Source organism: Camelina sativa, chromosome 12 (assembly GCF_000633955.1).
Source record: "Camelina sativa cultivar DH55 chromosome 12, Cs, whole genome shotgun sequence".
NCBI classification, from domain to species: domain Eukaryota; kingdom Viridiplantae; phylum Streptophyta; class Magnoliopsida; order Brassicales; family Brassicaceae; genus Camelina; species Camelina sativa.
Genome location: NC_025696.1, coordinates 29,097,317 through 29,121,570, shown reverse-complemented (window position 1 = coordinate 29,121,570; position 24,254 = coordinate 29,097,317). Strand labels below are relative to the sequence as shown.

General features: G+C 36.7%; 2 protein-coding genes and 3 pseudogenes across 2 annotated transcripts; 3 read left to right on the top strand and 2 right to left on the bottom strand.

Moving 5' to 3' along the window:
* LOC104733974 lies at positions 27 to 4,709 on the bottom strand (annotated as a pseudogene).
* On the top strand, positions 5,090 to 6,194 carry LOC104733973 (annotated as a pseudogene).
* On the top strand, positions 9,201 to 11,621 carry LOC104732849 (beta-glucuronosyltransferase GlcAT14A). Its single transcript, XM_010452441.2, has 4 exons — positions 9,201 to 10,101; positions 10,200 to 10,275; positions 10,360 to 10,475; positions 10,784 to 11,621. Exons 1-4 carry the CDS (start codon positions 9,492 to 9,494, stop codon positions 11,296 to 11,298), a joined length of 1,317 nt encoding a protein of 438 aa, XP_010450743.1. The 5' UTR covers positions 9,201 to 9,491; the 3' UTR covers positions 11,299 to 11,621.
* LOC104733972 lies at positions 17,331 to 17,933 on the bottom strand (annotated as a pseudogene).
* On the top strand, positions 19,185 to 20,152 carry LOC104733971 (transcription factor WER-like). The gene is made up of 3 exons (XM_010453491.1): positions 19,185 to 19,431; positions 19,529 to 19,752; positions 19,829 to 20,152. The coding sequence occupies exons 1-3, from the start codon at positions 19,185 to 19,187 to the stop codon at positions 20,150 to 20,152; spliced, it is 795 nt and encodes a 264-aa protein (XP_010451793.1).

The following is a 24,254-nucleotide window of genomic DNA, read 5'->3' as shown; positions in this document are numbered from 1 at the left end:
AGATGAGGTTTATAAACTATATGAAACTATATAACAAAATATATAAAATATAATATGATAGTTTTTGAGCTAGTAGAATGTGTGATATGATATTTTTCATAAATCCAGAGAATCAAGGTAGCAACAAAATCGAAGATTGAATGATTAAACACTGATGAAACCAAAAACAGATCCTTGCTAATACAGAAAAAAAAAATACGAAATATGATAAAGATAAAAAGAAGAACTTCAGCAGCTCTCTTGGCTCTAGCACCAGCATATCTCTTGTTCGTGCTCTTTAGACGGATCTTTTCATAAGCATTGAACGATTTCATGTCAGAGGTCAGCTTCACAAGCTCCATTGTTGGCTTCTCACAGGCCATATGCATGTAGTCTCCTTGGACCTGTGTTGCATTGGCCAACTCTTCCGGTGAAAAATCACCAGCCTGATACCACAAACGAAATAACTAAAAGATTAGAACCAAATCTAATCCAATGATCAAGACCAGTAAAAATATCTTGGAATTTGGAAGAAGTACCTTGGCATTATGAGCACCATGCGGGAAGATAACCAACTTAGCCTTGTAGGATTTTAGCCTCTGGAAATTGGATTGAAGACCTTCTAAAGATCGGTTCTTGCGATGATGGTCAAGAGAATTACCTACTGCAGGAGTCAACTTCTTGGGGATATCAGCAGCCTAAAGTTGATTAAAAATAAGAAATTAATAACAATCTGAACAATATCCAACAATATCCAATAAAATGAAGAACATAGAGATATTACAAACCTTGAGCTATTCAAGAGTGAATCCTTTACCGGTTCTGATCCTTCAAGTTGTACTTAAGAGTCTGACCATGCACAACAGGTCGGAGAGGTCCAGCACTGGGACGGGGGAAGATCTTCACAGTCTTTTTATGCCTCGCTGACTAAGCAAAGAGAATATAGTATTAACTTAGTGAAACATGAAAGTTTTCTCATTTATTTTTGAAGTGTTGTCCATTTGGGATGACATTGTTGTGCTTCATTTCTTCACCACAATCTGCAAAAACAATAAAAATGGGCAACATGCGAATTCGTGCATTTTTTTAAAAAATACTTAGGCTCAAGACTCAAGAGAAATCAAATGACGTAAGTTCACACTGCAAATTAGACACCTCAACAATGCTAAGGATCTAGAAAACGCTTATTAAAATTAGTACTACATTAGGGAGTTTTCAACATCGTCAAATCAATGAAAAATAAACACATCAACGAAACCAGATTACTCAGAATAAACGCAATAACGAATGAGCTAGCACTAACGAATGAGATCGAAGTAATTAAGAGAGGATCACAAAAACATTACACAATTAGCAGATCGAATACAGATGAGTACAACACAATCGATGACACATAGAGATTAAATAAATAAAAAAGAACGTCACTCACACGTAACAAAGCCCAAGATAATTTCCCGATAGGTTTATCTCCTATATATTGATAGAGAGCACTCTCACAAAAAGATGATGTATCGCGCTCACATAGATTCTGTGTCTTTTTAATAAATGCTTTTATTGTCTTACATCTTTTATTATTTACATAAATATGTCATTGATATATATAAGACAATTTTCTTTTTTATTACTTAAAAAAAAAATAAAAGATGTAATCAAAAATTAAATTCCATAAATATATTTAATTTTAAATTGCATAATATATTTAATTATTATAAGTAAATTACATTTCAAAAATACAAGAAAAAAATTATTTATTTATTTACCACTATTATACATTTTTCTCATTGCATTTTTAAACTTAGAAGTAGTTTAAATTAAATTGATTAGTCTAAAAAATATTGCTTTATCTATTTAATGGCATAGTGATGTAGATAATAATATGAATGATAAAATATGTGAATGTTATTTTTAGAAACACAAAAAGACATCAAAACTTTCTACACCACCTTAAAAAAAAAATTAAGTTCAAAACTTTCACGGGTGAAACGTATTTAACAGAAAATAAACTTAAATTTGAATAAACAAAAAAAGAATTACTTACATATTTTGTTTTACTCAAACGAATCTTAAATCTCAAATAATAATTTTACGCATAATATTTTATTTAAATCGATTTATCCCGCACATATGTGCGGGTTGATACCTAGTATTTCATTAATTTTGAGGTGATGTGATTTAGAAATAACTATGAAAGTAGTGATTATCACTTTTAAGTTTTGATTTTCCATTTTTTTTAAAAAAAAATTCATATATGATTTTGCTTAATCATCAAAAGAGATCAGTTATCAGATGAAACTACAAAGATCAGATAACTGATCAGATCTAAAGCAAATCTAGAAGATTCATCTAATAGTATCATCAAAAAAGATCGAAGAACTTAATCAGATAAAAGATTAGAACCTACTAGATCCATCTAATAGTAATCAAAAGATCTTAGATTCAGGGGTTTACCTTACGGGGATGAGATCGTAAAAAAAAAAGATCGTGAAGAGATATTGAAAAGAAGAAGAGGTGCATTTATATGCTCACGGGTTTTCTGGAAACCTAATTTAGAATGGGCTTACTGCCGACCCATTAAATCATGGCCTATTGTTAGAGGAGTAGTCAGTTTTGGGTTGTTTTTTTTTTTTTTTTTCATTTTTTTTGGAATTTATGATGCAGCGTAGCATCCATCTTTGATGGGCCTTCCTTTTGTGTTTCTTGGCCGTTAAGTTACAGCTTTGTTCGGGCTTTTCTATTTCATGTTTAAGTTGGTTTCAACGTTATTATGCTAGATCTAGGGTTTTGTTTTGGTAAATAACTGATCTCTTTTGATGATCAATCTTTGATTTTGCTTTAGATCTAATCAGTTATCTGATATTTGTAGTTTCATCAGCTTGCCTAGGTTAGATATTTAAATAACTATTAAAAACTATTAGAAACATTTTTTTTTTTTGGTAAAAGAGTCAATTCAAAGTATAAAGTATAAACTAAAGACTTATTTAATTCTCAGTGGAAGTAATAAGTATACATTGAAGAGTATAGTTATCTTCTCTTTAGTTTGTAAAGTAAAGATGTTCCAAAGGTTATGTGAGAATTGTAAGCATAATCTTAAATACTGCTCAAACAATCTACATGGCATGATTTCATGAATGTTATATTAATAGTTTTTTTTCCATTTGGCTTTGTTTGATTTACATATTATCATTGTTTCTGGTTACAAAATCTAAGTACTAATATAACATAGACGAATAAGATACAAAGAAAGAATAATAACACCCGTATAACCGTATGACGACGTCTTGGTTGGCTTGAATTGTCTAATTGCATAAATCAACAAATAATTTTCAATGGGTTTTTATTCTTTTCTCCTTCTCGGGTTATCAGCTTTCGAAACGATTAACATATTTCTATCACTGCAACATCAATTTTTATACCTGTGAAAAGATATGTTTTAAAAAGAATAATCATGTAAGATCATACTATAGACTCATCTTACCAAATAGCTATATTGTCTTGTAGGATAATCACATCTCTGAGCAATGCATCATTGCTATATTTGATGAAGAGGTGTAAGTGCTTGATGAGGTGAAAGGGTGAGACCGAAAAGAGATATTTATAGAGAAATTAGGTGTCTAAGGTTAACGTGGAGTCGATTTGGGAAAATCTTGGGGAGCAAGTGGAATATCTAAGATAACCAAAAATGGATTCTCAGCTCAATCACAATGTGTCAATAAAAAAAGGAAATATTACGATTATTGTGAATTAATAATAAAGATTACTATAAAGTTGTTACCAAAATAAAATGACTACAATAAAGATTATTGTCGATTTACCATATTTAAGTTTTCACTTTTTGTGCAATCTTTTAGAGATTAAGATTGTAATTAAAATTTTAAATAAGCAAAACTATAAGAGTAAAACCCAAAATGTATTTCAAATGTATACAGTAGAACCTCTATAAATTAATAAGGTCGGGACCATGAAATTTTATTAATTTAAAGAGGTTTTAATTTATCGATAAATTAATAATTATTAATTTATCGATAAATTAATAAAATATTAATTTATGAAGATATTTTTAATTTTCATAATTTTGAAAATTATGTATTACGAAATAAGATACTTTTGTTATCATTCTTATTTTTAAAGAATTTTCTTAATCTATAATCTTGTCTATTGTAATTGCTAAGTTTAGAGTTTAGGTAAAAATGATAGATGTTAGAAGTTTAGAGTTTAGAAGAAATTTCTACTAGTATCATTCATAGTAATGATGAAGTCGAATAAAATATTGCAGTAATTTTAGAACCAATTACATATAAAGAAGCAATTGTCGCATTTAGAACTCTTCATAATTTTTGGATGCAATTTGAGAAGACGACAATGAAAGATATTAGAGATGAATTCCAATAATAATGCAAATTCATGAATATACACACAACAATAGAGTTATATTTCAGTATTTCACTATATTTTTTTAGATATATATATATATATATTTTTAATATTATCAGATTATTAATTTATGATATTGATGGGACTATATTTTTACATAGGATTTCCAAAAAAAATATTATCTTATTAATTTATCGAAATGTGTCATTTTTTACACTGACCCAACTCGGGACCAGAAAAATTTATTAATTTATAGCGAGTATTAATTTAAAAGAGTATTAATTTATACTGTATATAGAAGATACACTTTTATCTTAAATTCACAGTGCATCGACTACCTTTTTTTTGTTTGCAGCCATATCATAACTACAATAATGTTCAATTATGATTCCCCCAAATTTAACATATATTCAACTATGATTAGACTATGATACATTACAACACATTTATAATTGAATTTCAAAAAATATTTGTTGAGATTGTGAAACAAATATTTGAAAACTCTTACAACAAAAATTAAAACGAAGAAACTGCACCTCAAACGCGTTTAAGGTCTAGAAATTGTGTATCAATATAAATTATTATACCTTACGTTACATTGACTATCATACACATAAAATTAGCATATGACTTATTTAAAAATATAATTTTCTATTATAAGAAGCTATTAATATTTAAAATTAAGTATCACATAAACTTTTTTTTAACATATATATATATGTATATATAATTTGCAAAAATGATTTCAGTATATGTAACGTTTGGTAGAAAGTAAAACATTTACTCTACTAAAACTTCAGATAATAATTTATAAATAACAGTATATAATTCTGCTAAGAATATAAATATTTAAATGAAATGAAAAATGTTTAGGTTTACAGATAATAGATTATAATCCTATAAAAATTGTCCCATAGTGAAAGGAAAAAAAAAAAGTAAAACATGGAAGCATAATTAATAAACATGATCTCAGACTCAGTTCCGTCCACTCCACATAGACATGGAGCGAATGGAGTTGGACAAGATATCTTTAAACATTGGGCAATTGACAAAAATAGCACAATTTTAAGTTTCTCTTCCACAATTAGCACATGTTTTCAAATGTTCCAAAACTAGCACAATTTTATTTATCCTTAATATTAGAAAAAACTAAATTATTAATATAATTAAAGTTTATATTGTTTATTATTTGTTTCCACCGACACGATTCAATTCGGAACAACTGAGAGCGATGTCGATGCAAATGATTCAGGAAGCAGCCTAATCGACCCAGTTCCGGTAAAAGAAGAAGACTTTGAAGTAATTGAATCGGGTCGGATTGACCCGTTTACAGCAACCACCTGAATGATGAACGAGGTAAGGGTTATGTCGGACCGGAACCTACTTCGACGGATTGGTCATTGACAGGACTAGTGTTCAGGTCAATCGAGTTTCAAGTTAGTTTGATGATTAGCTTTATAAGGTTTCCTTCATTGTTAATTCATAGCCGCTTGAGCTTTGTTTCTGATCCCTATGGAACAATGAGGCGTGGTAGACGCTTTTTAGTATCTAGGATTGTGGAGTTATGTGACTCAGGGTGAGAAGATGATAAGCTTGTGTTGGAGGCTGTGCGTAGGTTAGCATGGGGTTTATTGTGGGCTGTTTATGTGGGGATCATGTTGTTTGCCTTGTTGGTCTCTGCATTTATGATTAGTGGTTTTGTGATTACTCATTTGGCTCATGAACCACTTGTAATCAAAGAGAGCTTGAATTTTGATTACACCAAGAGTAGCTTGAATTTGGTCTCTGTGTTTATGCTTATATTCTCACTGTTTACTCTGTCATTGATTATCATTGAATTTTGAAATTCTTTTAAGAATGAAATGTTTTTGTTTTCTTAGTTTGCAGTCCAAAGCAGAGAAGAAGATCCCTATAGTTGAGGAACTTGAGCGAGAGAAGAAGAAGAAGGAAGAGAAGGTTTGACTTCTGATTTGTTTTTTCTCTATTGTGGTTAAGATTGTGTTCAGTCAAGGGAGTGCTTAGATTGTGTCTAAAGGTAACTGAGAATCTGTGGGATTTGACTCGTACTAGGAGGTTCAGTAGGAGGATCAGCAACTATTGCAGCAAGAAAATGTATGATGTCACTTGGTAGTGATACTGGTGAAATTCAGGAAGGATTACACGCAATTTAGGAAGGATTCTTAGACCTTCATGATGACCTTTATAACAAGTATCGATTTCAGGATGACTTTCATAAAAAATCTGAATATTGGTAAACACTAGGGTAACACAAAAATGATACCATTACCCTTTACTAATGGAATTTTCTTTCTATATTTTACAATTTGTTTAGTAATGCTGAGTTTTTATGTTGAACTTTTCTTTGTTTTATGAATTCAAATTTGTTTTCATAAAGTCATTATTCATAGATGGTTCATTGATAGCTTGTAGAGTACCTTCTTCTGTTCTTGTAACTTGAAAAACCAACATCTATCATTACTACAAAACGTTTTAACTTTTGTTGATAACCAAGTTATATTACACTATTTTTATTCACAACAAAAAGTTTAGGAAGGATATCTCGCAATTCAGTAAGAACTTCATAAAAGTAAAATAAAACATCATGCTGGATAATCATGTTTGCTACCTTTATTGTAAAACACAAATATGTGCACAAAATCAAATCATTATACATCACTACTAATGGAGTAATATGTGATACAATAAAGCAAAAAAACATATATAGAGATTAAAAACTTATTTTGTAAAAAATTTATGAAGGCATTCTTGAATTTTAGGAAGACCGTCCATAATGACATGAACTCAAACTTCCACTCAAATGCCTATTTTCTCATCTTCATCATCAACTCTCTATTTTGTTCTTGAAAAGAAGAACTTGAGAATAGAGGATGCAAGCACATCCTGTAAACAAAGAACATGCATTGTTAACACAAAGATTGATGTCCTAAATTCTAAAGATTGTTCATGTTTAGGAATGATTCTTTAGAATTTAGGACAACTTTCATAAACAAAATAGAAAAGTGATTTCTTTGACATTAGGAAAGGAATAAAAGAGTGTAACCAGTAAGCAAAGCAATTTATTTGCAGAAACTATAACAATAAACATTAATATAGGTTACACACCAAGCTGGATGCAAACAAAATTATTTAGGAAGAATTGAATAATGTTTAGGAAGCATCCTTTAAAATTCATGATAGCTTTCATAAAAAAAAACATCCCAGTTCACAAAGGCTACCGTTGTCTGAGTTGTTGAGAGTTCCTGATCGTTGTGGAAATCCATTGGAGTCATTCGAACCATTCATTGTGTTCAGTTTACTTGCTGACACAAGTTCAGTTTTGAACTGCTTTACCTGCAAAAAACATCCCAGTTCTCAAGGCTTTAACATCCATAAACATTGTAAGAAAGAAGCATGGACAAACCAAAAAGAGAGAGAACCCAACTGCAACGCTGTGTTTCCTGCCACTTCCAAGACTGTGTCACCAGCATGAGCAAAACAATTCACCCAACCTGTTAAGAGACAGAACCCAAGCAGTCATATAAGCCTTGAAGGCCAACACACATGAACACACACACTCTAATTCCCAAATTATGGCTTTACCTGGGATCTTTGGAACACCAAGCTTGTCACAGATAGTGTTGTTAGTCTTCTCTGATCAACTGTTGGTCACATCTTATTATGTGAAAAACAACCTCTACCATTGATTCTCTCTCTCTCTCTCTCTCTTTCTCTCTCTCTCTCTCTCTCTTTCTCTCTCTCTCTCTCTCTCTCTCTCTCTCTCTCTCTCTCTCTACAAGAACAACTTAAAGTAACCTACAAGACTTCAAAATCCACTGCGCTGGTTCACATCTTATGCTTAATCCTTGGTTGATTCCTTCTCTATTTCTAATCTAATTAACAAAAACTACAAAACCCAAAAGAAATTAACAAAGAAAAATCGATTTTTTCCAAATATCTGAATCACACTGGTAGTCGTAGTCAAAATCAAGCTTCTTATAATCTACTGAAACATGTAGAGACTGAACATCAAATCCTTCATAGCACAGTAACGATTCAAGCTAACAATCTCCAGGAAAGTTTCAGAATTTATATATTTCAAGAGTTGTAAAGCAAACTGCAGAGAAGGATGTGAAAAGACGTATCTTTTTACAGTAGAATCGATCTCTATTTCCTACCAAATCGAGCTTGTTGGTTAAGCATGGAGAGACTCAACATGAGATTGCAGCTCAGCAATTTATTTATCTTTCTCGGTGACAAGTTCTCAGAGATCTGATGACTCCGATTCGAGAGCAGAGACATGCGTAGAGAAATCCAAAATCTCAGTTCTCCGCTTACAAATCTGCTTGATTTACTAATTTTACAGTTTCTCCAGATCTGACATACGATTGGTGAAGAAGAAGAAGAAGAAGAAGAAGGAGAAGCTCATGAATATATTTTTTCTTCTTTTTGTTATAAAATTAATAATTAATTTAAAGAAATATTAATAATGCTAATTTTGGAAAAGTTGAGCGTGTGTGCTAGTTTTTGAAGAAAAACATAGAATTATGCTATTCTAGGGTATTTCTCTTAAACATTTATACAACACGATATCCAACATAATGACATATGATCTCATCCATCATTGTCTGAAAATGGACAAAAGCCTAAATAAACACTCAAGTCTCTAAATTAGTTAGTTTATCATCATCACATCACTTATCTATTTGTGTCTGTTTTTGTCATTTTAACGAATAAAATCATTCGTTGACTTGTAATGTTCCAAGTTTATGGGCTTTTTAGTGGCCCATCACATAGATTCCAGATCTTTTTTTTGTTTATTTCCTACCTACTAAAAGAGATCTGATCTGATTTAAATGCGCTTGACCAGTATCATCCCTTACTCTTTTTCGCTTGTCTCTCCCAATTTCAGGTCTTCTTCAATCTCTCTTCTTAGTAACGTTTATTTCCATATATCTCTCTATCCAGATACAAGAATAAACAACCCCTAAAGAATCAACAAAAAGTTTCAGTTTTTATAAAAAAAATGTGGTTTTTGTAACGTTTCTTTCCAAATCCGAGAAAATAGTGAAAAAGATGTCAACTTTGAATTGACCTCTCTTTTTTTTAATTTTATTTTTTTGGTGAGGGGTTTGGGGGATTCGATGAAGAAATTGAGAAGCTATTACTCAAATGTGAGACATCATCAGAATCATCATCATCAACAACAACATCAGCACAAATGGATATTTTTCCCTCTTTTGATTGGTTCAATCTTCGCTTTGTTCTTACTCTTCCTCACAACCCTAACTTCACCATCCGGAGCCAGGTTCCTCCCTTTTACCCGACCCGTTTTGTTATCCGGATCTGGCTCTTCAGCTTTCGTTGAATCCAAGATCAAACCTCAACAAGTCTCATCACTCCCTTCGCCCCCACGTTTTGCTTACTTGGTTTCTGGATCCGCCGGCGACGGCAAATCCCTCCGGCGAACTCTTTTGGCTCTTTACCATCCGAATAACCGGTACGTTGTTCATTTGGACAGAGAGTCTTCTCATGAGGAGAGAGAGGAGCTTCATGGGTACATCAAGAACTCGTCTTTGTTCTCGAGGTTTATGAATGTTCATATGATTGAGAAAGCTAACCTTGTCACGTATCGTGGGCCTACCATGGTTGCCAATACACTTCACGCTGCTGCGATTTTGCTTAGGGAAGGAGCTGATTGGGATTGGTTTATTAATCTTAGCTCATCAGATTATCCTCTAGTGACTCAAGATGGTGAGAGGTTTCCCAAAAAGATTGAAACTTTTGGTTCTCTGTGTGACTTGTGTGGATTCTTCTTAACTAAAGATTTGACCTTTTTGTTGTTGTATCAGATTTGTTGCATATCTTTTCGCATTTGCCGCGGGATTTGAACTTCATTGATCATACGAGTAACATTGGATGGAAAGCGTAAGATGATTATTAGAGCTTTCTTTGTTTCTCTCTGTTGTTTTCATAGAGTTTAAAGCTCATGTTTTGATTTGGTTGTTTCAGATCACAAAGAGCTAAACCAGTGATTATAGATCCAGGACTGTATTTGAACAAGAAGTCTGATGTTTTTTGGGTTACTCAAAGACGAAGCATCCCAACAGCATTCAAGCTCTTCACAGGTGCTTGATCTCTTTGAGACTTGTAAAGTTCAAGACTGTTTTTTGCTAGTCAAAACTTTATAATCTCTGAGCAATTCATAGACTTTGATTCTTTAGTTTCGGTGTTTCTTACATTTGCTACATTTCTCATTGGTTGAACAATGTGGATTCATTATGCTTAGATTGCTAGACAAAACTTTCATCATATTCAGAACCTTTGCTTAGTATTTAAGTTGGTGTTGTGTCTTGCCTTTGATTGTTGGGGAGACTTATGTTACATTGTATTGATTTCAGTTTCTCTTTAACTAACAAGTGATTCTTGGAAACAGGCTCTGCTTGGATGGCGTTATCACGGCCATTCATCGACTACTGTATATGGGGTTGGGATAATCTACCTCGTATTGTCTTAATGTATTACTCGAATTTTCTCTCTTCTCCGGAAGGATATTTTCATACTGTTCTCTGCAACGCTGAGGAATTCAGAAACACGACAGTAAATAGCGACCTGCACTACATTGCGTGGGACAATCCGCCTAAGCAGCATCCACACCATCTCAACCTTGCAGACATGACTAAAATGGTAAATAGCAATGCCCCGTTTGCAAGAAAATTCAGAAGAGAAGATCCTGTACTTGATAAGATCGATGATGAGCTGCTTAATAGAGGTTCTGGGATGGCTACACCTGGAGGTTGGTGCATTGGAAGCAATGAGAATGGGAGTGACCCTTGTGCTGTTATTGGTGACACTAATGTTATCAGGCCTGGTCCAGGCGCTAAGCGGTTAGAGAATCTGGTCACTTGGTTATTATCCACTGAGAATTTCAGACCAAAACAGTGCAAGTGATCTAAATATCTTAGAGAACGCCATCAAAGAGATTGGTTGAGTGTAGCAGCCTTGATTATTTGGGATTAGATGTGATTTAGGATCTGATAGAATCCCTCAGTTAGTCAAGAATATAAGTGAAGATACAGAACAATTAGGCTATGGCTGTGGGAAGTATTTGTCTTGTTGCTCTACACAACATGCCTTGTTAAGGTATTGTTGTAGTTGGCACATTTTTCTCAGATTTATCAGATTGGAATTTTGAGATGTTGAAGTGTTCCCTTTGTGAAAATTTTGTACTCTGCCTTTTTATTTTCTTAAAGTTAGTGTCTATTCTTCCAACTTCTAAATTCACCAAGTCGTTTCTCCTGTTTGTAGCTTTATACGTTTTATTCTCCATTAGTATATTCTACATACTTACCAATTTTTGTTGTTGTTTGTTTTCCACACCCTCAGGCCTAAGTTTCATAAAAAATGTTATTCTTAAATTATATATTTTGATTTATGGAGAATGTCACTTTATATTTTCAACAAAAAAATTAAATTTAGTGTATTATAATAAAGATTTATACATTTTTCTTAACACGTGTGAAAATGGTAGTAGAATGATTCTTTGTGAAATACTAGAAGATTAGTAATTTTAAAACAAAACCGAATATTAAATAGGTCGGTTTTCTTTCCTCTGACTTAATTATTTCCAAACCGGCCTGATATTCCGGGTTTTAGTAATAACATTGGTTTTTACTTTGCTGAGTATTTTTGTTTTCTAAAAGGTCTGAAAAATATGGATTAACCGGATCGGATTACACCTTCAGACAAACGAAACAATTTCGTGCTAATAAAATATATTGGCTTGATTAAGAGAGTGTCTTATGAATTGTTTGGAGAGGGGTTGTGCTCCCTCTAACTCGCCCTAAACTTAGAATATCTCGAATAAACAGGACAAACGGCTCGAAAAATCTGATGAGTTTAGCAATAACTACAAGAAAAGAGGGGAAAAATACAAGATTCTCACTTGGAAAGTTAAACATATTTTGTTACGAATATTGAAATAACAGTGACTGACACAAATTAATGACGATTGATTTTTTTTTTTTTTTCAACAAAAAATCAGCTCAAACGAGCCAATTGGGAGGAAAATTGTTTACAAACAAAACATGGTGCAAAGAGGTACATTAGCAGTTCTAGAAACTAAAGATAAGGAAAAAGATGAAAATTCCTCCCTATCAATCTTGAAGTCGTCAAGGTACGCCGAGAAAGTTGGCCAGTCCAAAGGAGAAGACACCATCTTCACCAAGTCTGAACAGTCTGTAAAGAAAGCCACATCTCTTAAATCATGTCCGATCATGCAGCGCATCGCCCAAATAAAAGCTTCCACTTCAACATGTAATGGGGAAAGAGTTCGAATGACGATTGATTTTTTTTTTTATTTTTTTTATTTTTTTTATTTTTTTTCCAATGACTTTATTAAGAATCAAAAGTAAGGTCTGAGTTTACAGCAGAGTATATAAATATTGGGCATACATTATACAGAGCATATAAGTGATTACTAGCGACTGCCGCTTTGCTTAGCATATCTGCACATGTATTCTGTTCACGATATGTGAAGGAGAATCGTATGGCGGTAAATCTTGAGCACCACGCCATAATAGTATTTAGATAGTGTTGCAATCAAGGATTTGTCATCTTAGTATTGAGTAACCTGATGATGGTGGAATTATCGCCTTCAAATTCTACAACACGATATCCTAAACCCCATGATGATTGAATTGCCCAAATGAGTGCTGTACATTCTGATTCTTCAATGGTAGCTCGTCCTTGGAATTTTCCCATACCAGCTTCAAGAAAAGCACCAGTTGTATTGCGGAGGATCCATCCGAGGCCTGAATCTCTATCGCCTTCATGGTGGGAGGTATCATAGTTACATTTAACCCATCCTTGGTCTGGTAGTGTCCATTTCGTAACTTGTGATCTGGATCGGTGATCCCCATGTCCTTGATCTGTTTGTAGTGACGTATTGGTAAGTCATTCCTCTGCATCAGTAAATGCTTGTGTGCTGATGACGTTTTGGTCAATCAGTTTATGACTGAATACCATGTTGTTACGACTTTTCCATATGTGCCACAACAACCAGAACGGAGCATATCTAGTAATTTTAGGGAGGCTATTGTTCTGATGGATGTTGAAGAGGTACCTGAGTTTGTTATCTAAGGCAATAGTCGGATCTGCTAGCATAGTGGTAGGGATGTCTAGTGTTCTCCATATCGCAATAGCATTAGAACATGAGAAAAATAGGTGTTCACTCGTTTCCAGTTCTATACAGCAGGTGGAGCAGTACGGATTGACAAGAATGTTTCTGCGTCTTAGGTTATCAGCAACTCCTATTGCTCGAGAAGCCAGTCTCCAGAGGAAGTGTTTTAGTTTTGGACTAATATCCAAATTCCAAATATTAGCAGCAATATCTGGCTTAGTAGCTAGTGGAGCTTTAGGTGTATCTTCATTTCTTGTCAAGGCTAAGGCCTGCCAATAACCAGATTTCACTCTGTACTGACCATCTGATGTGAGAGTCCAGAGATAGTTATCTAACGCATCTGTCTGAGGGAGATATATCTTCCGTATAAGATAATGGTCACTTGGGTCAATATATTTGGCTAGCTTAACCTCGTCCCATTGTTTGGTGGACTGATCAATCAGTAGTTGCACTGGTAGCTCAGGACTATGCACATTAAGGACAGTCGGAGGGCGTGGGGGTGAGGTTGGTAACCACGGGTCTATTCCCATCTTTGTCCTTTGACCATCTCCTATGGTATACTGGATTCCTGTAGCCAATAGTTCACAACCAAAACAGAGGGAATTCCATCCATAAGAAGGTTTATGACCTTTTGATGCATTAAAGATATTTGTATCCCGAAAGTATCTGGCCTTGAGAAGACGGTATATCAAACTCTCCGGTCTCTTGATTATTTTCCAAATATGATTAGCCAGAAGTGCTTGATTGAATAAGTGGAAGTCACAAAATCCTAGTCCACCTTCTTTCTTTGTTGAAAGAAGTTTTTTCCAAGCCACCCACGAAATCTTCCTTTTATCTTTTGTTGAGCCCCACCAAAAGTTTGCTACTAGACTATCCAGTTCTGAGCATAACTCCATCGGTAGTTGGAAGCAATTAATTGAAAATACTGGCATTGCATATGCTACAGCCTTGATGAGAGTTTCTTTGCCTGCAGGTGATAAGAACTTGGTTTGCCAGCCACCTGTCTTTTTTGTTACTTGAGTATGAATGTATTGCAACATCTCCTTCTTTTTTTCTGCCAAATTGCTCTGGTAATCCTAGATATTTGCCACCTCCTCCAACATTTGGGATCTGCAATTTCTGTTTGATGCTCTCTCGAGTATGATGAAATACTCTGTTTCCAAAAGTAATTGACGATTTGTCGAAATTTATGATTTGACCTGAAGCGTCACCATACTCTTTGAATATTGCCATAAGATTTGAGATATTTTTGTGATCCGCTTTAATAAAGAGCAGAGAGTCATCAGCAAACAATAGATGAGAAACACGAGGCCCCCCATTACTGATTTGAATACCCTGGATGCGTCCTTCTCGGGTTGCCTCACTCATTAGAGAACTGAGTACATCAGCACATAGAATAAACAGAGCCGGTGATAAGGGATCACCTTGACGTAGGCCTCGACTCGGGGAGAATAAACCGTATGGACTACCATTAACGAGTACAGAGAACGTAACTGACCGTACACAGGTCATTATCCATTTGATCCAGGTAGAGGCGAATCCTTTCTTAGCCAGGATGTCTTCAAGAAACCGCCATTCAATCCGGTCATAAGCTTTGCTTATATCTGTTTTAACCACCGTATATGAATTAGCACAACGTTTTCGAACTTTCAAAGAGTGTAATATCTCATGGGCGATCATGATTTTATCAATAATGTAGCGACCATGGATAAAGGCAGCTTGGATTTTGGAGACAACATTTGGTAGTACTGCCTTTAAACGCTTAGTGAGGATCTTTGAAATGATCTTGTAAGTGACATTGCATAGACTGATGGGCCGTAGGTCCTTCATTGTCTTTGGTTCTATCACCTTTGGGATGAGGCACAGATTAGTGTGGTTCCAATTCTGCTGCATTACTCCAGTTTCGAAGAAGGATTTAACTGCTGGTATGATTGATGGTCCAACGATCTCCCAGTATTGTTGGTAGAAAGCTGCATTAAATACATCCGGTCCGGGAGCTTTTGTTCTACCAATGGAAAACAGTGCAGTTTTAATCTCCAAATCAGATATCTCCTTTGTTAAGCCTGCATTCATTTCATCCGTGACTACACGATGTACATTACGGAGGACATGGGGATCGAGAGTCTGACTTTGACTGGTGAATAGATCCTGAAAATAGTTAGTTGCTTCTGAGGCAATGTCCTTATTGCCGTAAACCAGTATCCCATTGGAGTCTTGAATAGAAGTAAGCCGATTCCTTGCTATTCTGTTTTTTGTTGAGGCGTGAAAGAACCTGGTATTTCGATCTCCATGATTCAACCATAAGTTACGGCTTTTAAGTGCTAGTATTTTTCCTCATCCTTGTATGCATTTGCCAAAGAACTTTGCAGGTCATGAAGTTGAGCTGTAGTAACAGATGCATCTGTGTGAGCATCGTCAATTTCTTGAATAAGCTCCTTAATACGAAGAGTAGAGTTGGTACAATGAGTACGTTTCCAAGCAGAAATTTCTCGTCGACAATTCTGAATACGCTCATAGAGTGTGAGATCATAGGAATTCATGCCATTCCTGCTCTCGCTAACCACACTTTCAAAGTCTGGATGTTGACACAGTCTCGTATCAAACTGAAATGGCTTGAACCCACTGTCTGTAGTGCACTTTATTCTGATAATAGCTGGCCGGTGATCGGATTCTATCATTTCGAGGTAAATAACTTCAGAAGCAGGATAAGTTGCCTTCCACTGGTCGTTTGCCATTGCTTGATCTAACCAACACTGGACTGTGTGTTTACGTCTTTTACCAGCCCAAGTCATATTGTTTCCTTTGAAGGGAAGATCAGAGACTTTGCAGGCCTTTACCATGTTCTGAAAATCTACTAAACTCCAGTTTTCACAAACAAGACCACCACGTTTTTCATTTGAGTGTAGTATTTCGTTGAAGTCACCACACATCAGCCACTCTCCATGTCTAGTAATAGAGATTCCTTGTAAACGTTCCCATAATGTATGTCTCAATTTGCGAGTCGGATGGCCATAAACACAAGAGAAATAGAAAGAAACTTCTTTATTATTGATTTTGCAATCGATTAGTCGGTCGTTTACATCATAGAAACAAACTGAAACAGAGTTCTTCCAAAGTAAAGCTAAACCACCCCCAGTTCCCAAAGGAGAAACACACTTAACATTATCATAACCCAACTGAACAGCAACATCCTGAATGACATCATCGGGATTCTTGGTCTCGACCAGAAAGAGTAAGTCTGGGGAATAAGTTGCCTTAATTCCCTTCAGGCGTCGAACTACAAGGGACCCTTTTAAGCCCCGACAGTTCCAAAATGCTGTATTCATAGCGCCTCCGGTGGCTTATGGCCCACCGTACCGTCACTGTTGGTTGTTGGGTTAATCGGAGTCCCTCTCCCTATTCCTTGTGTTGGTTGTGCGGATGTCTCTTGTGGTTGGAACCAGTTGCGAACCTCGTAGACTTCTGACTGACAAATGTTACGCTTGGAGAAACATTGTTGAGTATCATCTGTAGCAAAAGTGTGTCGCATGTCACAGCAAAGTAGAGGCCAAGTAACGTATTCTGTAGAGGTAGATGCCTCTGTTTTCCTCTTCTTAGGGGCAGTCGGATTCCCATCATCATGCTTGTCCTGTGTCTGACGAACCGGTGCAAATGGTTGCCCTTCAGAATTATCTGCAGGGCCATCAGAGTTGTATTCAGGGTCATCATCATCATCCTCCGGTGGTGGTGGCGGAGGAGGGTTGTTCCCATTCGGACAATCAGATGCATCATGAGTCATTAGACCACAGGTAGAGCAAAAGTTTTAGAGTTTTTCATACCGAAACTTCAGAACAAAGGTCCTATCCCCAAACTGGAATTGTTGCTGGAACCGCAAGGGGGTGTCGATATTCCACATGAGGCGTATGCGAACATAGTCCACCATCACAACAGCCTCTCCGCCGAAATCAGTCTCCATAAATTGGCCTAGGGTTTCGCCAATAAAAGTCACCATACGGAGGGTGAGGAAATGAGTAGGAATTCCTCTAATCTGGATCCAAAACGGAATGGATTGAATTTCCTCATCAGCAATCGCTGAATTCCATCTTTGGGTCACACACATCCAATCATTAAAGGACTATGGGCCTCGCCGGAGAACTGCAGCCATGGATTCCTCCGAATGAAACAAGAATTGGATTTTCTTGTTTTCCATAATCCGTCCTGAGACTTCGTCAGGGACTCCCCACAGTCGTGGTAATGTGCTCAGCATTGCACGGAGATTTTGCTTGCGAAGGTTGACTGGCTTCACAATCAGGCTGAAGCGAGTTTCTTGGATCGCTTCTTCACACAAATCAACAGGGAGATTGATCGTATCATCTTCAATTCCTAAAGCAATTTCTTGGAGTTGTCGCTGGAGTTTATCCGCCATGATCAATATGAACAAAAGAAAAGAGTAATTTTCACTCTGATCAACCTGACGGATCCAGAGAACAACGCAGGGTTTAAATAGGTTCGGGTAAGAGATGGTTATGGAAGGTGTAACCGTTTTACCGTTATCATCCCCCTGAAAAAACTGCCAGTAACCAGCGATCAACGCTCATAACAGAGAAAAGACGCGACGAATCGATGCAAAAGTCTCTGTCGAGAGAGAGAATTTTGTTCGCTTTCCACGATCATTGTAACATATATTGATTTTTGTTCTTAACACTGAAATGCTATATCTAAAATAAATTCACAATTACGAAAATAAAAATTCTATTTTACAGGAAACTTCTTTTCTGTTATATACGTAAAATTTAAACATCCAATATATAATTTATATTTTGACTATACCATTTTCATGATCTAAATCATATCAACTTTATTGTTTTATATTTTCAAATTCTAGAAAAATAATTTGTGTATTTTTACTCTAAACTTGGAAATAACTTACAGAATTAAGTATATTAACTTAAATAAAAACCATAGTCAAACAACTATTTTATTTCCAGCAACTCTTCTTAACAAAATTTACCAAAAAATTAGTCAAAATACTATTGAAACTTTTCACTAACATCTTATGGTAGGAAATCCAAATAAAAACCTAACAATACAGTCAAAACTTTTAAGCATTTAATATTATTGTATGGTATATGGTTAAGTGAAAGCTATATATATATATATATATATTAATTAGTAGTTTTTCATCTAATTAACTTAATCAAACATTCGAGTATCACTTCAATGGAGTCGTCTCTTTCGTCAGCTTTCAAGGTATAAACAGATAATCATCCATCTTTTCTTTACCATTGATGGTTTTTCTATTAGATAATTATTAAATTATATTTAAAACAAAAGCAATAATTTTTCAGTTTGTAATTTGTAGAGTACATATTTTTATATATTTTTGCTTTGTTTTTATAGTGTCAATATTCTAATTATACGATGATTGTGTGATTTATTATTGATATGTTTTATTAATGCTGTTGATATGATTTATTTTCGTATATATAGCGAAATGGACTCAATATATTTTAGGATACCTGGATCCATATCAAGATTTTGTCTACATCTAAAATGAGTCTTGGATTGAATATTAGATCCCTAGTATTTAGTTTTGTTTGTTGAATTCACTCTCCTTGGACCCGAATATCACATATATTTGTTGTATCTGTTTTTTTTTTTTTTTTTTTTTGTGTGTATGGATTTTGATACTTCACGTATATTTCCAAAATACATTAAGTCTATTTTGCAGAGACCATTAGATGATGATGTCCAGGAAGAAATCAATGCATTGTTGAGAAGGTCGGATAAGGTGAAGGAGAAGGAGAAGGAGAAACAGGTCAGACGTTGGACTTTTTTAGAGGATTTGAAACTCAAAGGGCTTGTGGCTATTTCTGGTCCTCGAAATTGGACGCAGATTGAAAAAAAAATGCATGGAAGAACTGGTCAGAAATGTGCTTTTTGTTTTTGCTTGAGATATATATCTTAGGGTTTTTGTTTCTCTGAAAGTTAAATTCTTATCTTCGTTTTCGTGTGTGAAAGCTAAGACTTGTAGATCAAGGTGGTTTAACCATCTGGATCCAAGGATCAACGATGATGCTTTTAGTGATGAGGAAAATAAAAAGCTACTCGAAGCTCACAAAGAATTAGGTAGCAAATGGTCTAAGATCGCTAGGCGTTTTAATGGAAGGACAGATAGAGCAGTGCATAACCAGTGGGACAAACTTATGAAACAAAAACTGAAAAAGCCATCACCTCCTCATCAAGTAACTGCCAATGACAAAACAGAAGGTGAGAGAAAAGATTCAATATTTGTTCTTGATTTTAATTTGTCTCTTTTAGAAAACTAACGATCTCATAGATTCTGTTTTAGGGTTTACAGATAGTGTACGTGATGAAAACACAAAGATAAATAACTCTAGCTTGAAGATACCACAAGAGGAAACAACCAATTATCTCAGATCGAAGCATCTCACAGAAGCAATGGAATACTCAGCTCGTCATCACCACTTTTCTTACTTGATCCCTACAGTTTCCTTGGAAATGTTCACACCGCATGTCCCCATCTCTCAACCATCATCATCATCATTACCATCAAAAGCAAAAGATACAAAGGCCAAAATACCCCCGAAGTTTATAGATTTTCTGGGGGTAGGGGATTCTTGAAAGATATAAGTTCTTGATTGTAACAATATTTATAGATATGATGAGGACTCTATATATTAAACATCAACATAAACTTTCTAATTAGTGTTTGGTTGACAAAAAAAAAACATCTACATAACAAGGTTGTATTTTCACAAGAACTAAAACTCAAGATTGTGTTTCTCTATTTTTCGAATTTCCAAGTTCAATGGTAAAGGGAGGTAAGTCAATAAATAAATCAATTGTTGACAAAACACATAACAATTAGTACACACCCAAATCAATTTTAGCATTAGTCAACAATTTAGAGATATATAAATAGAAAAAATCAATTGTTGACAGTTTTTATATAGTCTTTACTCTTTAGAGTAGTTTAGTAATCATATATAACGACAGATCATTGACGATGATCTTGTATCTTTTCAGTCAGATTGAAAGTCTTTGGTAAAATTTTCATTTGAAAACGATCACGATGGAAATCAACAGCATCATTCAAACGCAAGATGTAACATTAATTTTGAAGTGACACTTAATTCAATGGATAAAGACTTCACCATACACAAAGGTTATATGTTGGTCATAATGTACACAATAATGTTTTTGTATACGGTTTCATTTGAATTCTTAATTCAATGGTCACCTTGAAGTGACATTATGACTGTGAGAACTGAAGTTGAACTTCAATTTCCGGAGTGATTTCTGAGCGGGGGTGCTTACCACCATTCTAGTTCCGAACTGAATAAAAGATCTGTTGTTTGTTGCGAAGTGAAAATGTATTCTTATTGCTAAATGAAAGTTTTCCGATCCCCTTTACATTCTCCCCCCTCTTACTTTTATACTACTCAATTATAATTAATCCATATCAATTTAGTCCGTACATTTTGCCCTCTATTCAATGTATTCAAGGGAATCTTTGACCGCTCTCCCGAGCTCCGAGATGACTTCACTCTTCCGTTTCACTTCACTTCACTTCCTTGGATCAGGAACAATGGGCCGACCTAGTCGCGGCCTTGGCTCATATTGTCCATTGGGCCTAGGCCCAAGCCCATAACTTGAGGTGACGTATTACGGTACCAACAGTTGCTCCCAAGTCTCCCGAGATGACGAGTTCGAGGGACTTTTGATCTTTCGCTAAACGCTTTGGGAAACTAAAGATATTCCGTATCCCATGATTTGATCGTGTTAATGATGGGATTTACCTTTCCGAACAAGCATCGGGACCCACTACACGGAGCAACACGCTATAAGAGAGAGAGAGAAGAAACGGGACTTCTCGTCTTCCCAGGTAATCATTACTTTTCTCCGACCCGGCTTATATAAAGGTAATCTCTCCCTCCTCCTCTTTATTTTTCAGTTTTTGCTTTTCGTGTCTTTTTCGCCCTTGTCTTCTCTGTTCTCCGCTTGTCGCCAGAAAATTCGTCAACCCTTTCAGATCAACTCTATTCTCACTCGAAAACCATGACTCCTCCGAAATCTACCCCGAGTAAAGTTATTAAACCGCTCATCCCCAGTGCTTTCGGTCCTCATCAGCCGTCTGTTCTTTCCCAGAGCGACGAGGCAGAGATTAGAGGGTCGTGCGGAATCCCCTCGGAGATCGAAATCCAGTTCCCCGAAGCGCACGAGTCACCGGAAAATCCCCTTCCTGGTTATTGCTGTGCGTTCGAGACTTTTTCTCTGTGTGCGGATTATCCCTCCCACTTCCCGAACTCATCGTGCGGATGATGTTCAAACTGGGCTTCGCCCTTCCTCAGATGTGTCCGAACGTTGTTTGGACTGTTCTATGCCTTCAAACTCTGGCAGAAGAGTTTAATTACTCGTTATCCTTGGCTGATTTTCTCCATGTCTTTACCGTTAAGACATGACATACCAAAGGTACCCTCTACGTGAGTCCGCTCTCCGGGCTCAAAGTTTTTGACGACCTCCGGGAGAAAGATGAGAAATGGAGAAAGTCATTTTTCTTTTTCCCTGTCAACGAGCTCACCTTCGGACATCTAGCAAGCTCGCACGTTTCAAAGTGGGCTTCGAAAATTGGTAGCGTAGCGCACTTCGCTTAGTGTTAGCTAATCTAATATTATTGCTTCTTACCAATACTTCTTTTTGTTTCAGTTCACTTCGAGCGAGGCCAGCTATCCGCTACATTCGCGGAATACTTTTCCCGATTCTGCAGCCAAGGCTAGATCGCCTGGGATTCTTTCTCGTGCGAGAGGATTAGAGAGTCCGCAGCCAGACTTAGAAGGCGCACCCTCGTTCGTTCTTCCCCTCCTCGAGTTTTTGACACTTCCTCCATGGGCTATAGAGAAGAAAGAAACTTCAAGAGGGAGCTCGAGAACGCATAGAAGGAGGTGAAGAGGCAGATGGCTGCTGCTCTTGCCGAAGAGAAAGCTCACATTTTTGCTAAGAATGCTGATCCCACCACCCCTGATGTGAGCGGGGTGCCAGCTCCCCTCCCAGATCCTTCCGAACCTTTCGTGATTGTCATCGCGGATTCTAGTGAGGGAACCCCGGGAGGTAGAGGCTCCTCCTCCAGTTCCCGATAGTGGTCGTGCCGATGGGAGCTTGCAGAGGGCTGAGCAGACGAAGAAGAGGAAAGAACCTGAATCTTCTTCTTCTTCGCGCGAGAAAACTTGAGCTCGAACCAGTTCCTCAGAGGATGAGCGCGGTAAATCCTGCCCGAGGGATGTAGCTCCCCTCTCTGAGAAGAAGTCCAGGGATGGAGCCTCCATCTCGGAAAAGAAGTCCAGGGTCCCCAGAGCGCCAAGGAATCAGGAGGTTCCTCTGTTAGTCTCCCCCTAAAAGAACAACGCCCCTTACCTCGAGGTAAGTAGGATCTCCGGGGTAATGGGTGTACATTTTTGACTTTAAAGTTGTATAAATTATCTATTTTATACAGCTCCTCATGCTTCTCCAGCAGACTTGATGAGAAGCAATGCCGGACCTCGAGTTCGTGTCCCAACTTTTGCTGATATGTCCGAGACCAACCGTGGGAACTTCTTCCGGTTCACAGACAAAGTCGTAGAGGTTGGTAGTCCACTAACTCAGGTTTTATACAAATGAATATTCCTTGTTTCGACTTAACGTGCCGACTCCTGCAGATGATGATCGAGTTCAACAACTCGGTGGCGTCTTATGAAGAGCAGCTGTTTGCCTCTCCGTCAGTCTCCGAGGTAAATAGACACCAGCAGAGAGTGGCTGAACTTGAGGACCAAGTGGTCAAATTCACTCGGTTAGAGTCTGTTAATGCCAAAACCGTGGAGAAGGCTGAGCAGATCCAAGCACGGATGAAGAAGGTTGAGATCGATGTGTTGGACCTAGGGATCGCCAATGAGGATCTTCGGGGGAAACTAAAGAAAGCGGGCGAGCTCTACTATGAAGCCGCAGAGAACGAGAAAGCTGCCAAGAACAAGCTGCACGAGATCGAGCTCCGCAACCAACTTCTCGAAGCCGGTAACAACTGCGAGATGGAAAGAGTGCGGAGGGAGGAAAGACAGTCCATGAGGCAAACTCTCCGTCCCCTGATCGAGGAGGTGAGGGTGCCTTTTGAGGAAAGGGAGAGGTTGGCACCAGCCAAGATCCGAGCTGCTGTGATCAAGGCCAACCAGATGCTCATCGAGGAGATCCCAAGAGGGGAGATTCAGGACATCGAGGCGGAACTCGGAGTCCTGCGGGCTATTGAGGAGAAGGCCGACGATGAGGTCACGAAGGTAATTATTCGTGACTTTGACCTTTCATAGTTGTCTGACCTCTTGGTGGACACGCCCGAGCTGTTATGCAAAGAGCCCCCCTGAGTATCACCATTGATGAGTGTGGAACTAACTTCGGGCAAATGTCGAACCAGGAACTGGAAACCATCCGAGGTAATGCTACTTCGGAGATGGTGATCGTAGAGATGGACCCGGTTCTTCCTGAAGTAGAAAAAACCGCTACGTCCGACACTGCTCCGCTTTCTGGCCCTCAGTAGACCTAGTTTGGGGTTGTCTTGGCATGAGTGCCCCCCATTTGTTGTTTTTTTTTTTTTTTTATATATCTGGTAGACCTAGCTCGGAGTTTTTTGTCGCGGTGACCGCTCCGGGCAAAACTATTTCCCCTTTAATCTGAATTCAGTTTTTACGAATACTCTGAAGTA